This window comes from Bubalus bubalis, chromosome 2 (assembly GCF_019923935.1).
Source record: "Bubalus bubalis isolate 160015118507 breed Murrah chromosome 2, NDDB_SH_1, whole genome shotgun sequence".
In the NCBI taxonomy this organism is placed as follows: Eukaryota; Metazoa; Chordata; class Mammalia; order Artiodactyla; family Bovidae; genus Bubalus; species Bubalus bubalis.
In genome coordinates, this window is record NC_059158.1 from 143,389,458 (window position 1) to 143,404,142 (window position 14,685).

The 14,685-nt window shown below is 36.1% G+C and overlaps 1 protein-coding gene across 17 annotated transcripts in view; it reads left to right on the plus strand.

The window, feature by feature from the left end:
* CARF (calcium responsive transcription factor) overlaps positions 1-14,685 on the plus strand; it is a 66,510-nt gene that overhangs the window by 20,773 nt on the left and 31,052 nt on the right. For 15 of the 17 annotated variants that reach the window (XM_044937372.1, XM_044937367.1, XM_044937398.1 and 12 more), the window contains 2 exons: positions 3,597-3,786; positions 10,163-10,283. In XM_044937372.1, coding sequence (XP_044793307.1) covers positions 3,597-3,786; positions 10,163-10,283 — 311 coding nt within the window. Of the gene's footprint in view, positions 1-3,596; positions 3,787-10,145; positions 10,284-14,685 lie in introns of those variants that run through there. The other 2 variants (XM_025278038.2, XM_025278039.2) reach the window with 2 other exon arrangements.

The window sequence follows — 14,685 nt, forward strand, 5'->3', positions numbered from 1 at the left end:
GCTGCCGTCTATGGGGTCGCACAGAGTTGACACTACTGACGTGACTTAGCAGCAGCAGCAGCATGTGGGGTCTTAGTTCCCTGACCAGGGGATTGAATCCACACTCTCTGCATTAGAAGGTGAAATCTTAACCACGGTACCGCTAGAGAAGTCCCTAAAACTACTTATCTTTACATACTACTTTCATTATCTTTTCTCACTGCCCAGTAAGCTCAGTGTTATTTTTTCCACATCATTTAGCCACTTGTTACTAGCTTTCAAGATCATTCATAATCTGATATCACTTAATCTTGTCCTATTTTATTTCTTACTTTTCTCCAATTTATCTTTCATTTGTATTAGCCCAGTCTTCTTACTTTATACTAGCACTTCAGAATCTTCCTTTATGCCCCCCTTCAATTGTTTTTATATCCATTTCCTAATGTTATTTTTTTTCTTCTACTTACCTTTCTAACTACTATTCTTCAAATCCCAGTGCAAGTCCTATATATCTTTTCTGAAATATTCTAATAATTATTTTTTGCCTATTTCTCTCTTAAAATTCTTTGAAAATGATTACCATAACCATTCCTAATTATTTGCTATCTTGGGTTATTCATTATTACATAACATTTAGACTGTATACTTTTTGAGGGAAGGGATCATGGTTTTCTACATATAAACCATACATGATAATTGGTATTTAATTATTAAAATGCTTCATTGTTTTAAACATTCTTAAAATATGAGAAGGAAAAGCATTACGTCAGTTTTAACATTTTGAGGAAATTTCTTATCATGAAGTCAAATGATGTATTACGTTTGTTAGGACATTATCACTGTTTTTGCTTTTCTAAGTTACATACTTGTATGTATGTATAGACAGTAAGATTTTTTTTCCCCTCACCTTTTTGTTAGTCATGGTTTTTCAATGGTTTCTTCCTAAAGTTACTATTCTTGTTATTTGATGAAGGGTTTTGTTGTTGTTGTTGTTTTTTAAAAAAAACAAAATGATTTATCAACCATGAAATTTATATATTTTTGGCTGTGCTGGGTCTTCATTGATTTCTGTGCAGGTTTTTTCTAGTTGCAGCAAGTGGGGGCACTCCTCAGTGCTGTGTGCGGGCTTCTCGTTGCAGTGGCTTTACTGGTGGAGCATAGGCTCTCGGCACACGGGGCCTCAGTAATTGCAGCTCGTGGGCTCTAGAGCGAGGGCTCAGTAGTTGTACACAGGCTTAATTGTTCCATGGCACGTGGAATCTTCTCAGACTAGGAATCGAACCCATGTCCCCTGCATTGGCAGGTGGATTCTTATCCACTGTGCCACCAAAGAAGTCCTGATAAAAGTTTTTAAAATCATTATCATAAACTTTATTAAATGCTATGGACATTAAAGCATTGGCAATTAAATGGCCAAATTACTTCATTTTATACCATGGTACATTGTGTAGCTTATCTAACATCATATATCTTGCAAGAAATTAGTTGAAACTGTTTAACAGCCTGAATTAGCTCAGTGAAGGATTCTTTTTTTTTCTTCAAGCTGTATCAATAGTGAAAAACATTTTTGGTTAATGACTGAAGAAATATTTTATGCATTTTGCTTTAAAATACTGTTTCCTAGTCCTTTTTACTTTTTGAGTCTAATGATGTTTTTCTTATAGGCATTTTTTAGATTTGACCAAAATTTATTAGTTGGAAAAGTTTCAATACTGAATTAAACTTTTATCTCCTGATATGGGTTTGACTACATTGTAGTTCTGAATTTTTCCTTTCACTGACAACATTATATGCTCTATTTTATTTGTAAAAACATGTCATAGCTAGACTTTATGTCCCTACTTTTATTTGTAGGGGATATTTTGATGAAGAACTATCTAGGCTAGAAGAAAATTCATAAGCACAGGCATTTTCATTATTTTTAAGGCAAATTATAGATAATGTATTGTTGGCATTAGATTGTCTCTTTTTATTATGGCTCAGAGTATACGTACAACAGTATGTTCATACCTTACTTTTGTTAACTGTATTCTTTCCAGGTGAAATATTTAGTCTAATTAGGATCAACAAGATCCCTATTCCACATTTCTGCTCTTATTCCCTATAAGGGAGAAACATGAAAGTGAAGTCGCTCAGTCCTGTCCGACTTTTTGCTACCCCATGGACTGTAGCTTGCCAGTCTCCTTCGTCCGTGGGGTTTTCCAGGCAAGAGTACTGGAATGGGTTGCCATTACATGGAGTCAGTTCTAGATCTAAATGCATTTCAGTTTAAGAGATCACAGTTTAAAAAAAATTCTCTGTTGGTATAAAGAAAGAAAGAAAGTGAAGTTGCTCAGTCATGTCCGACTATTTGCAGTCCCATGGAGTACCAGGTTCTTCCGTCAATGGGATTTTCTAGACAAGAATACTGGAGTGGGTTGCCATTTCCTTCTCCAGGAGATCTTTCTGACCCAGGGATTGAACCCAGGTCTCCTGCATTGTAGGCAGATGTTTTACCATCTGAGCCACCAGGGAAGTCCAATTGGTATAGAGAAGTCTATTGGTATAGAGAAAGCTTTTTTCTTAGTTGAGAGATACAAGATAGATACTATCAATTTATTTACATGGTATATTTATACATTGCCTTGTTTCAGGGAGAATTTAAGACAGCTTACAAAAATGCTTAAAAATAAATTAGCACGTTAGAAGTTAAAATGGGAGCTGAAGAATCAAGAAAAACAAGAATGGAAATATGAAGTGAAAGTAAGAATGTTTATCTTAATGAATTATATGTGTGTGTTTACATGCGCATACATCTGTAATCTAAGTATCTACATTTCAAAAGCGGAAACCTAGTTAGTTACTAAGGTCTGTATGTGTTAGGTAAAAGCAATTATGTTAATTTCCATAAGGTAAAAGAAAACTGTAACTATTTTTGATACTAGGCCAGAATTTCTCTCAGAGGAAGATCTTCATTAATAGAATATTGATATAATAAGCAAATTCTTTGACATCATTTTTTATAAGAGATAGTCATCACAATTTTCATAGGTTTTCAAATAGATTCATTCATCATATCAAAATCTTATTTCAGGAACTTCCCTGATGGGCCAGTGGTTAAGACTCCATGCTTCCACTGCAGAGAGCATGGGTTGGATTCCTGGTCAGGAAACTAAGATCCTACATGCCTCGCAGCCAATAAATAAATGAACAAATACATTAAAAAAAAATCTATTTCAGTAGAAGAAGCCCCACAGGGAACCAGTACTTTGTGGCTAATTTTATGTTGATCTGGTTGGATCCGGGGGTAGAAATTTATTTGGAAGAATCAATACACAATATGTTCTTCAAGCTATTTTCACTAAGTATTAATTCTCTCAAACAAGATTTTAATAAAGATACTTTGGCAGTGAGTTTGGCATTATACTCTAACAAACTACTACAAAATATCTTTTTGATGATGATGTTTGAATTCAGCTCAGACCTACTGGTTGTAATAGACACCATTGACCTGAGGGCAGAAATGACATTCTCTTTTGCAAGATTATGAGTCTTCATCGTAGGCAACCACCTTATTAAATTTCTTGTACAATGAAGCACATTTGTTGATAATTTTGTTACTGAATTTCTACATGCAGAAAATTGGAGATTCATACCGTGGCTACTGTGTAAGTGAGACTGAATTGGAAAGCGTCCTAACATTTCACAAGCAGCAAACACAGAGTGTTTGGGGGACCCGCCAGTCTCCAAGCCCAGCCAAGCCAGCTACGCGCTTGATGTGGAAATCCCAGTATGTCCCATATGATGGAATCCCATTTGTCAATGCAGGTACTTTAGTATAGATTTATTTTTCAGAGTTCAGCAGCAGCCATGATCCATTGTGAAAATGTGATTTTCCTAAGGTGATACATTTTTATTTTGGTAAATGACCACTGACTGTTAATTGGTGAAAATGTGTATTAAACTGAAAAGAAAACTGACAGTAAATACAACCAATTATTTTATGTTGTAAAATTATATTTTAGTATGTTAGGGTAAATAAATAATACTTTATACTGAAAAATGAGAAGTAAAAAATAATTAAATTCAAGGTAGACCTATTTAATAAAAATTAAGCCATAGAGCAGTTTTATTATTTTAAATATGTGTAGCTATTTTAGTTGGATTTTTTTCCCCCCATCCAATCCAGATATTCTTTCCTTCTGTCTTGATTTGTCTTATGGGGGAAAAAATCACTGTTTGTTTTATATAGCTTATAACTCTGGGGATACTGTATAGGATTGGTATACAGTTTGGAATTCTGATACAGATTTCTGATATTCTAACATCAGGTGTGTTACAGCATTCTCAAACACTGTGCTAGTGCTTACTAAAGCAGTAGAGTTTCAAGCAAGTCCCAAAGTGTCATCCTAGGACTAGTCAGACCACAAAGAACCTAAGAATAAGTTATTTGTTTCAGAACTGTGTGGGGTGAGCAATTCTACAGGAAGAGTTGTAGACTCATCCTGGACCTCTGAGGATAAAGAGAACTCCTTAGAGAAAGATGAGATAAACGTAACCCCTTCTGCGCAGGTTTTATTCTCCTGCCTAGTTCTAATCCCTTTTTTTTTTGGTTTTAATTAATTTATTTTTTTAATTGAAGGATAATTGCTTTATAGAATTTTGTTGTATTCTGTGAAACATCAATATGAATCAGCCATAGGTATACATGTATTCCCTCCCTCTTGTCTAATCCCTTCTTAACTCTCCTCAGGCAGCTACTCTATGAATATGGTGTGTATTTTTGTATTTCATCACGCATGTTTGTATTTATAATATTTTTTATTATTCTAAATATTTTAAAGTATATGTAAGTAGTAAAATATAGACATTATTAAGTAAACTTTTCACTCACTCATTTTGAAAACCTATCTATATTGATACAGATTCTGGTTAATTCTATTTCGTTATTATATAATTTAATATCATATAATATGGGCTATTACATAATCATAAACTGTTGCTTAAATTTGGTCTTTTCAGCATGTGACCAAACTGCAGTTATTTTTCTACTAATGATCATTTCTGTTGTCTCCAACTTTTCAATATTACAAAGAATTCTATAGTCTAACCTCCAAAGTATATATTTTCTGTTCAAAAGTGTAAGTAGTTTTTTAGAATATTAGTTTGAAACACAGTTTCTGTGGGTAAGAAATTCAAACCAGTTTTTTAGTTTTGTGTGCATTAAAGTAGAATTGCTGAGTTGTAAAATATGCTCACTTTATCTTCACAAGATTATCACAAGTTGCTCTCTAAGATGATAGTTCAGGTCCAAATCCCTTCTCTAAATTTTTTTTCCAGATGTATTTCAGAATTCTAAATTTTTTGGACTGTAATATGATAATATTACAGAATGCTCCCAGCAAGTATTCTATAGGCAATATTACATGCTCAAACCCAGTAAGACTTTATAGTTACAGTAAAAGGAATAAATAAAGACTATAAATAGCCCCGTGAAGTTCACACCAGGTTTTACAGCCAAATGTATTCCAAACAATTTTGTTTTATCTGCTTTTTAAATTTCAAAATCATACATGAGAGATTGACAACCTGTATTAATTTTTAGTCCTTTCAGCAATGTATGAAAATTTCCCTTTCCCGCATTTGTTCTATGATTTAGCATTGTCAGATTTTAAAACATCTTTATATTATGGGAATTTTCATATGGACATCAAAGCAGAGGTGATAATGTATGAGATCTCATAACTCCATGTATCCATCATCCAGCTTCGACAAGTATCAGCATGTGGTCAGTCTTGTGTCATTTATATCCCTATCTACTTCTTCATTCTTGGAAGGTGATTTCACAGGAAATTCCAGATATTATTTCATCTATAATTACTAAGGTATATAATATATACTAAAGTATATATCTGAAATATAAGGATTCTACACATATATATAAGTGTAAGTGTTAGTCGCTCAGTCGTGCCCGACTCTTTGTGACCCCATGGACTGCAGCCCTCCAGGCTCCTCTGTCCATGAGATTTTCCAGGCAAGGATACTGGAGTGGGTTGCCATTTCCTTCTCTAGGGGATCTTCCCAACCCAGGGATCGAACCCGGGTCTCCTGCACTACAGGCAGATTCTTTACCAACTGAGCTACAAGGGAAGCCCAACACAATTCCATTATTGCACTTTAAAAGAATTAACAGCAATTTCTTAATGTCATCAATTGTCCAATGTTCGCATGTTTCCACTTAGCTCATAATTTTTTTTTCAGAGGTTTGTTCACATTCACACTCAAACCAAGTTTACAGATTAAATTTGGTTAAGTTTCTTCTCATCTAAAAATGTCTCTCTTTTCCTCTGGGTAGTTTGTTCTGTAGAGTTTGCCATATTCAAGATTTTGCTGCTTCCGTCTCAGGTGTTTTTTTTAACATGTTCTTTTATCTCCTGTATTTCCTATAAACTGTTAGATCTAGGAGTTTGATTAAATGAAGATTTAATCTTCATTAAAGTATTTTGGAAGAATACTTCATACGTGTGCTGTATACTTGTTATCGGTACCTATATAGCATTTTTAACTTTAAAACTGATCAGTAGATTCAGTTGTTTTAGAGTATTGTCAGATTTTTATTTTTGTCAATTTGAGGAGTGTGAGAGTATTTTACTGTTGTTTTAATTTGCATTTCCCTGCTTACTAGTGCATTTGAGCATCTTTTTATTTGTTTATTTAATACCTTTTTTTTTTTTCTTTCTGAATTGCCTGTTCATAGTCTTTGCCCATTTTTCTGTTTGGTAGTTAGTTTTTATTTTTAACAAATCATTTATGGTTCTTTATATTCTGCATATTAATTCTTTGTTTTATGTATTATAAAATAGTTTCTTAAGCTGATTTTCCTTTTACCATTACTTAGAAGAAGTTAGTATCATTTTTATCAACATTTTTATTCATGATTGGTGTGTTTGGCTTTATATTTGCAAGGTTTGCTGTACCCTACATAGATTAGGATATTCAACTTAGCATCTTAAATTGTACAGTTTTCACATCTACTTATTTGTATTATATATTGCAGTGTAACAAATTTCCCCAAATGTGGTGGGTGAAAACAACAAACATTTACTGTCTCACAGTTTCTGTGGGTCAGAAATGCAGGAGCAGCTTAGCAAGGAGGTTCTGCTGCAACTTCTCTCATAAGAATGCAATTAAGGTGTTGGCTGGAGCACAGTCATCTTAGGGCTTGCCTGGCGGTGGATCTGCTTCCAAGCTGACCCTGTGGCTGTTGGCAGGCTTCTTTCTTGTTGGGTGGGCCTCTTCACAGAGCTGCCTCGCCATATGACATCTGATTTCACCCAGAGAGAGCAATTGACCAAGAAAGTATCTTAAGATGGAAGTCATAGTCTTCTTATAACTTAATATCAAAAATAAATCCTGTCACTTTTGACATCTGAGCCACCAGGGAATCTAAAAATGGACACACCAGATGGTCAATACCAAAATAAGATTGATTATATTCTTTGCAGCCAAAGATGAAGAACCTCCATACAGTCAGCGAAAATAAGACCAGGAGCTGACTGTGGCTCAGATCATGAACTCCTTATTGCCAAATTCAGACTTAAATTGAAGAAAGTAGGGAAAACCACTAGACCATTCAGGTATGACCTAAATCAAATCACTTACTATTATACAGTAGAAGTGACAAATAGATTCCAGGGATTAGCTCTGATAGAGTCCCTGAAGAACTATGGATGGAGGTTCATGACATTGTACAGGAGGCAGTGATCAAGACCATCCCCCAAAAAAAGAAATGCAAAAAGGCAAAATGGTTGTCTGACAAGGCCTTACAGATATTGGAGAAAAGAAGAGAAACAAAAAGCAAGGAGAAAAGGAAAGATACACCATTTGAATGCAGAGTTCCAAAGAATAGCAGGGAGAGATAAGAAAGCCTTCCTCAGTGATCAGTGCAAAGAAATAGAGGAAAACAATAGAATGGGAAAGACTAGAGATCTCTTCAAGAAGATTAAAGATTCAAAGGGAACATTTCATGCAAAGATGGGCACAATAAAGGACAGAAATGGTATGGACCTAACAGAAGCAGAAGATATTAAGAAGTGGCAAGAATACACAGAAGAACTGTACAAAACAGATCTTCATGACCCAGATAATCACAATGGTGTGATCACCCACCTGGAGCCGGACATCCTGGAAGGAGAAGTCTAGTGGGCCTTAGGAAGCATCACTACAAACAAAGCTAGTATGATGGAATTTCAGTTAAGTTATTTCAAATCCTAAAAGATGATGCTGTGAAAATGCTGCACTAATCATGCCAGCAAATTTGGAAAACTCAGCAGTGGCCACAGGACTGAAAAAGGTCAGTTTTCATTCCAATCCCAAAGAAAGGCAATGCCAAAGAATGCTCAAACTACCACACAGTTGTACCCATCTCACAGGCTAGCAAAGTAATGCTCAAAATTCTCTAAGCCAGGCTTCAACAGTACATTTACCATGAACTTCCAGATGTTCAAGCTTGATTTACAAAAGGCAAAGGAACCAGAGACCAAATTGCATCCGTTGTATTATTGAAAAAGCGAGTTCCAGAAAAACATCTACTTCTGTTTTATTGACTATGCCAAAACCTTTGACTGTGTGGATCACAACAAACTGTGGAAAATTCTTGAAGAGAGGGGATACCAGACCACCTGACCTGTCTCCTGAGAAATCTGTATGCAGGTTAAGAAGCAACAGTTAGAATTGAACATTCAACAGAGACTGGTTCCAAATCAAGAAATGAGTATGTTGAGGCTGTTATATTGTCACCCTGCTTATTAAACTTAAATGCAGAGTACATAATGAGAAATGTTGGACTGGATGAAGCACAAGCTGGAATCAAGATTGTTGGGAGAAATATCAATAACCTTAGATATGCAGATGACACCACCCTTATGGCAGAAAGGGAAGAAGAGCTAAAGAGCCTTATAATGAAAGTGAAAGAGGAGAGTGCAAAGGCTGGCTTAAAGCTCAACATTCAGAAAACTAAGATCATGGCATCTGGTCCCAGCACTTCATGGCAAATAGATGGGGAAACAATGGAAACAGTGAGAGACTTTATTTTGGGGGTCTCAAAATTACTGCAGATGGTGACTACAGTCATGAAATTAAAAGACGCTTGCTCTTTGGAAGAGAAGTTGTGATCAACTAGACAGCATATTAAAAAGCCGAGACATTACTTTGCCAACAAAGGTCTGTCTAGTCAAAGCTATGGTTTTTCCAGTAGTCACATATGGATGTGAGAGTTGGACTCGAAAGAAAGCTGAGTGCTGAAGAATTGAGCTTTTGAACTGGGGTGTTGGAGAAGACTTGAGAGTCCCTTGGACTGCAAGGAGATCCAACCAGTCCATCCTAAAGGAAGTCTGTCCTGCATATTCATTGGAAGAACTGATGCTGAAGCTGAAACTCCAATACCTTGGCCACCTGATGCAAAGAACTGACTCATTTGAAAAGACCCTGATGCTGGGAAAGATTGAAGGCGGGAGGAGAAGGGGATGACAGGGGATGAGATGGTTGGATGGCATCACCGACTTGATGGATTTCAATTTGAGCAAGCTCCGGGAGTTGATGAAGGACAGGGAAGCCTGGTGTGCTGCAGTCCATGGGGTCACAAAGAGTTGAGCACGACTGATCGACTGAACTGACTGATGACTTCTCCCTAGTCATTAGAACTAAGTTAATAAGTCTAGCTCATGCCCAAGGGGATGGAATTACCAAGGACATGGGTACCAGGAGCCAGGATCACTGGGGGCCATCTTAGAGGTTGGTAATCACATGATTCGAACAGCTCAAATAGAAATAAGGAAATCAATTATAAAAGCAAATAAAAATATAAAAGACTTTCATACTTGTTAACAAATGTAGCATTTGCTAATTTCTACTTTTAAAGTAATAAATTTTATTATTAAAATTATGTGTATGTAAATATCAGTTGACATTCAGTAGATGTGGTATTTGCTGATTTCCTTACATAATTTGATACAATTTGTAAATATTATAATAAACTTTTATATTTATGTGTTTGTATATCTCAGTAAGACTGATATTTTCTTTCCTTAAGATTATGTAGCTGGAAATATAGATTTTGTCACTGCTACTACCAAGTTGTTTTTCATCTAGCACCCAGAGCAGATGGATACTTGAATTAATATCAATAGTTGGTTTTGGCCCACAGGGAGTAGAGCTGTCGTAATGGAGTGTCAGTATGGGCCAAGGAGAAAAGGTTTCCAGTTAAAAAAAATTGGTGAACTGGAAAATAGGTCTTGTCAGCTCTACAAAGCCACTTGTCCAGCCCGGTAAGCTTCATTTTCTTCTATTTTTTATTAAGTACTTATGTTTGAATAGTTACTATGCACATGTGTATGTTTTTATTACATTTAAGCTGTGCCGGAACCTGTACAGTAAAATCTGTTTCCTCTTACCCTGCATGTCCCACTTGAAGGCAACAACTCTTACCAGTGTCTTGAGTAACTTTTCAAAGATATTCTGTATATATGCCTATATATATCCCACTTTACCCTCATAAATGTTGAAGATCTCAATAAAGATTACTAATATTTTCTTTCCTTAAATTTGGGTAGTAGCATACCTTCTTTTCTTCTATGAACTCACATGGATATATTTCCATTCTGAATGCCTTGTGGTTATTTGCTCAAAGCTATTATGTTTCATACTAGTGTGATTGTAGAGACACATACTACTATATACACTTAAAAAATTATTTTAAATTTAGGTATAGTTGATTTATAATGTGTTAGTTTCTGCTATACAACAAAGTGATTCAGTTATACATGTAATTACTCGTTTTCATTTTCTTTTCCACTGTAGTTTATCACAGGATATTAATTATAGTTCCCTCACTATATTGTAGCACCATGGTATTTTACTCTATGGTTTTTTTAATTCATTCCCAATGTGTCTCAAAGCTGGTGCCATGGCTGTGTATAAATGAGCTGATTCCTTCTTTTTATTGATTGATCAGTTGATTTTAAAAATTGAAATATAATTGACATATAACATTATATTAGTTTCATGGTTCCATTTTAATAGCCATATAATGTTCCACTTTAGATGAATTATCATTTACTTAATTAGCCCTCAGACGATGAACTGTAAGCACTGAGAAGTATTCTTCATTATTATTTATGAAGCTGCAGCTAATAACATTGTAGCTATTTCTATATCAATGGAATAAATTCCTTAAAATTAGATTGTTAGGGCAAGTATTGTGTTCTTTTTAAATGTTGGCAGTTTTTGGAGAGTTGGAGAGTTGCTTGGTAGTGATTTTACCAATTATATTCACAGCAGCAATATATAACACCAACATAGTCAGTTTTAGGTAGAATAGGACTACTGAGTAGTCATTGCTTTGACTGAGGATGAAGAATGTACACCAATGAAAGATTTTTATAATGTCTTTCAGTAATAATATTCTGTTTCACACATATATAGTGTTTTAAATCATAAGATAAAATTTAAAAGTAACACGTAAATGTTGAATTTAGTTGAGCTTTGAAATGCTTATTTCAGCAATACATGTCATATAACAATCTCAGCATTCTCAAATAGTTTTTAAAGCCAGTTAAGCTTTAATCTGATAATGTTAACTTTAGACAGTGTTAAAACCTGACCGTTAAACATGACCATTAAACAATTGCTTTGAAGTTTAAGCAATTTAGAACATTAGACCGAACTTGGGAGAAAGTCACTACATGTGAAGAAATTATTTTATTCTCAATCATTCTAAAAGTACTTTTTGAGTATCTACTGTGTACCAGAAAGAATGAAGAGACAGAGGTAAAGCAAAAACAACACCCAGTTGTGGATGTGACTAGTGATGGAAGTAAAAGTCTAATGCTGTAAAGAGCAATATTGCATGGGAACCTGGAATGTTAGGTCCATCAGTTCAGTTCAGTTGCTCAGTCGTGTCCGACTCTTTGCGACCCCATGAATCACAGCACACCAGGCCTCCCTGTCCATCACCAACTCCCGGAGTTTACCTAAACTCATGTCCATTGAGTCAGTGATGCCATCCAGCCATCTCATCCTCTGTCGTCCCCTTCTCCTCCTGCCCCCAATCCCTCCCAGCATCAGAGTCTTTTCCAATGAGTCAACTCTTCGCATGTGGTGTCCAAAGTACTGGAGTTTCAGCTTCAGCATCAGTTCTTGCAATGAACACCCAGGACTGACGTCCTTTAGGATGGACTGGTTGGATCTCCTTGCTGTCCAGGGGACTCTGAACAGTATTCTCGAATACCAGAGTTTAAAAGCATTAATTCTTCGGTGCTCAGCTTTCTTTATAGTTCAACTCTCACATCCATATATGACTACTGGAAAAACCATAGCTTTGACTAGACAGATCTTTGTTGGCAAAGTAATGTCTCTGCTTTTTAATATGCTATCTAGGTTGGTCACAACTTTTCTTCCAAGGGACAAGCGTCTTTTAATTTCATGGCTGCAGTCACCATCTGCAGTGATTTTGGAGTCCAAAAAAATAAAGTCTCTCACTGTTTCCCCATCTATCTGCTGTGAAGTGCTGGGACCAGATGCCATGATCTTACTTTTCTGAATGTTGAGTTTTAAGCCAACTTTTTCACTCTCATCAAGAGTCTCTTTAATTCTTCTTCGCTTTTTGTCATAATGGTGGTATCATCTGCATATCTGAGGTTATTGATATTTCTCCCCACAGTCTTCGTTCCAGGTTGTGCTTTAGCCAGTCCAGCATTTCTCATGAAGTACTCTGCATATAAGGTAAATAAGCAGGGTGACAATATACAGCCTTGACATGCTCCTTTCCCGATTTGGAGCCAGTCTTTTGTTCCATGTCCAGTTCTCTCTGTTGCTTCTTGACCTGCATACAGATTTCTCAGGGGGAAGGTCAGGTGGTCTGGTATTCCCATCCCTTCAAGAAGTTTCCACAGTTTGTTTTGATCCACACACTCAAAGGCTTTGACATAGTCAATAAAGCAGAAATAGATGTTTTTCTGGACCTCTCACATTTTCAATGATCCAACGGATGTTGACAATTTGATCTCTGGTTCCTCTGCATTTTCTAAATCCAGCTTAAACATCTTGAAGTTCACGGTTCACGTACCATTGAAGCCTGGCTTACAAAATTTTGAACATTAATTTGCTAACGTGTGAGATGATTGCAATTATGTGGTAGTTTGAGTATTCTTTGGCATTGCCTTTCTTTGGGATTGGAATGAAAACTGACCATGAATCAAGGCAAATTGGAAGTGGTCAAACAGGAGATGGCAAGAGTGAACATTGACATTTTAGGAATCAGAGAACTAAAATGGACTGAAATGGGTGAATTTAACTCAGATGACTGATATATTTACCACAGTGGGCAAGAATCCCTTAGAAGAAATACAGTAACAATCATAGTCAGCAAAAGAGTCCAAAATGCAGTTCTTGGATGCAATCTCAAAAACGACAAGATGATCTCTGTTTGTTTCTAAGGCAAGCCATTCAATATCACAGTAATCCAAGTTTATGCCCCGACCCATAATACTACAGAAACTCAAGTGAATCGTTCTATGAAGACTTACAACACCTTCTAGAACTAACACCCCAAAATGATGTCCTTTTCATTAAAGGGGACCGGAATGCAAAAGTAGGAAGTCAAGAAACACCTGGAGTAACAGGCAAATTTGGCCTTGGAGTACAGAATGAAGCAGGGCAAAGGCTAATAGAGTTCTTCCAAGAGAATGCACTGGTCATAGCAAACAGCCTCTTCCAACAACAGAAGAGAAGACTCTATACATGGACATCATCAGATGGTCAACACCGAAATCAGATTGATGATATTCTTAGCAGTCAAAGATGGAGAAGTTCTATACAGTAGCAAAAACAAGACCGGGAGCTGACTGTGCATCATGAACTCCTTATTGCCAAATTCAGACTTAAGTTGAAGAAAGTAGGGAAAACCACTAGACCATTCAGGTATGAACTAAGTTAAATCCCTTAAAATTATACAGTGGAAGTGACAAATAGATTCCAGGGATTAGCTCTGATAGACAGAGTCCCTGAAGAACTATAGACAGATGTTCATGACATTGTACAGGAGGCAGTGATCAAGACCATCCCCAAGAAAAAGAAATGGAAAAAGATGAAATGGTTGTCTGACGAGGCCTTGCAAATTGCTGAGAAAAGAAGAGAAGTGAAAGACAAAGGAGGAAAGGAGAGATATACCCATTTGAATGTAGAGTTCCACAGAATAGCAAGGAGAGATAAGAAAGCCTTCCTCAGTGATCAATGGAAAGAAATAGAGGAAAACAATAGAATGGGAAAGACTAGAGATCTCTTAAAAAAAAAATAGAGATACCAAAGGAACTTTTCATGCAAAGATGTGCACAATAAAGGACAGAAATGGTATGGACCTAATAGAAGCAGAAGAAACTAAGCAGACGTGGCAAGAATACACAGAAAACTATACAAAAAAGGTCTTCACGACCCAGAAAATCACGATGGTGTGATCACTCACCTAGAGCCAGATATTCTGGAATGTGAAGTCAAGTGTGTCTTAAAAAGCATCACTATGAACAAAGCTAGTGGAATTGAGGGAATTCCCATTGAGCTATTTCAAATCCTAAAAAATGATGCTGTGAAAATGTTGCACTCAATATGCCATCAAATTTGGAAAACTCAGCAGTGGCCACAGGACTGGAAAAGGTCAGTTTTCATTCCAATCCC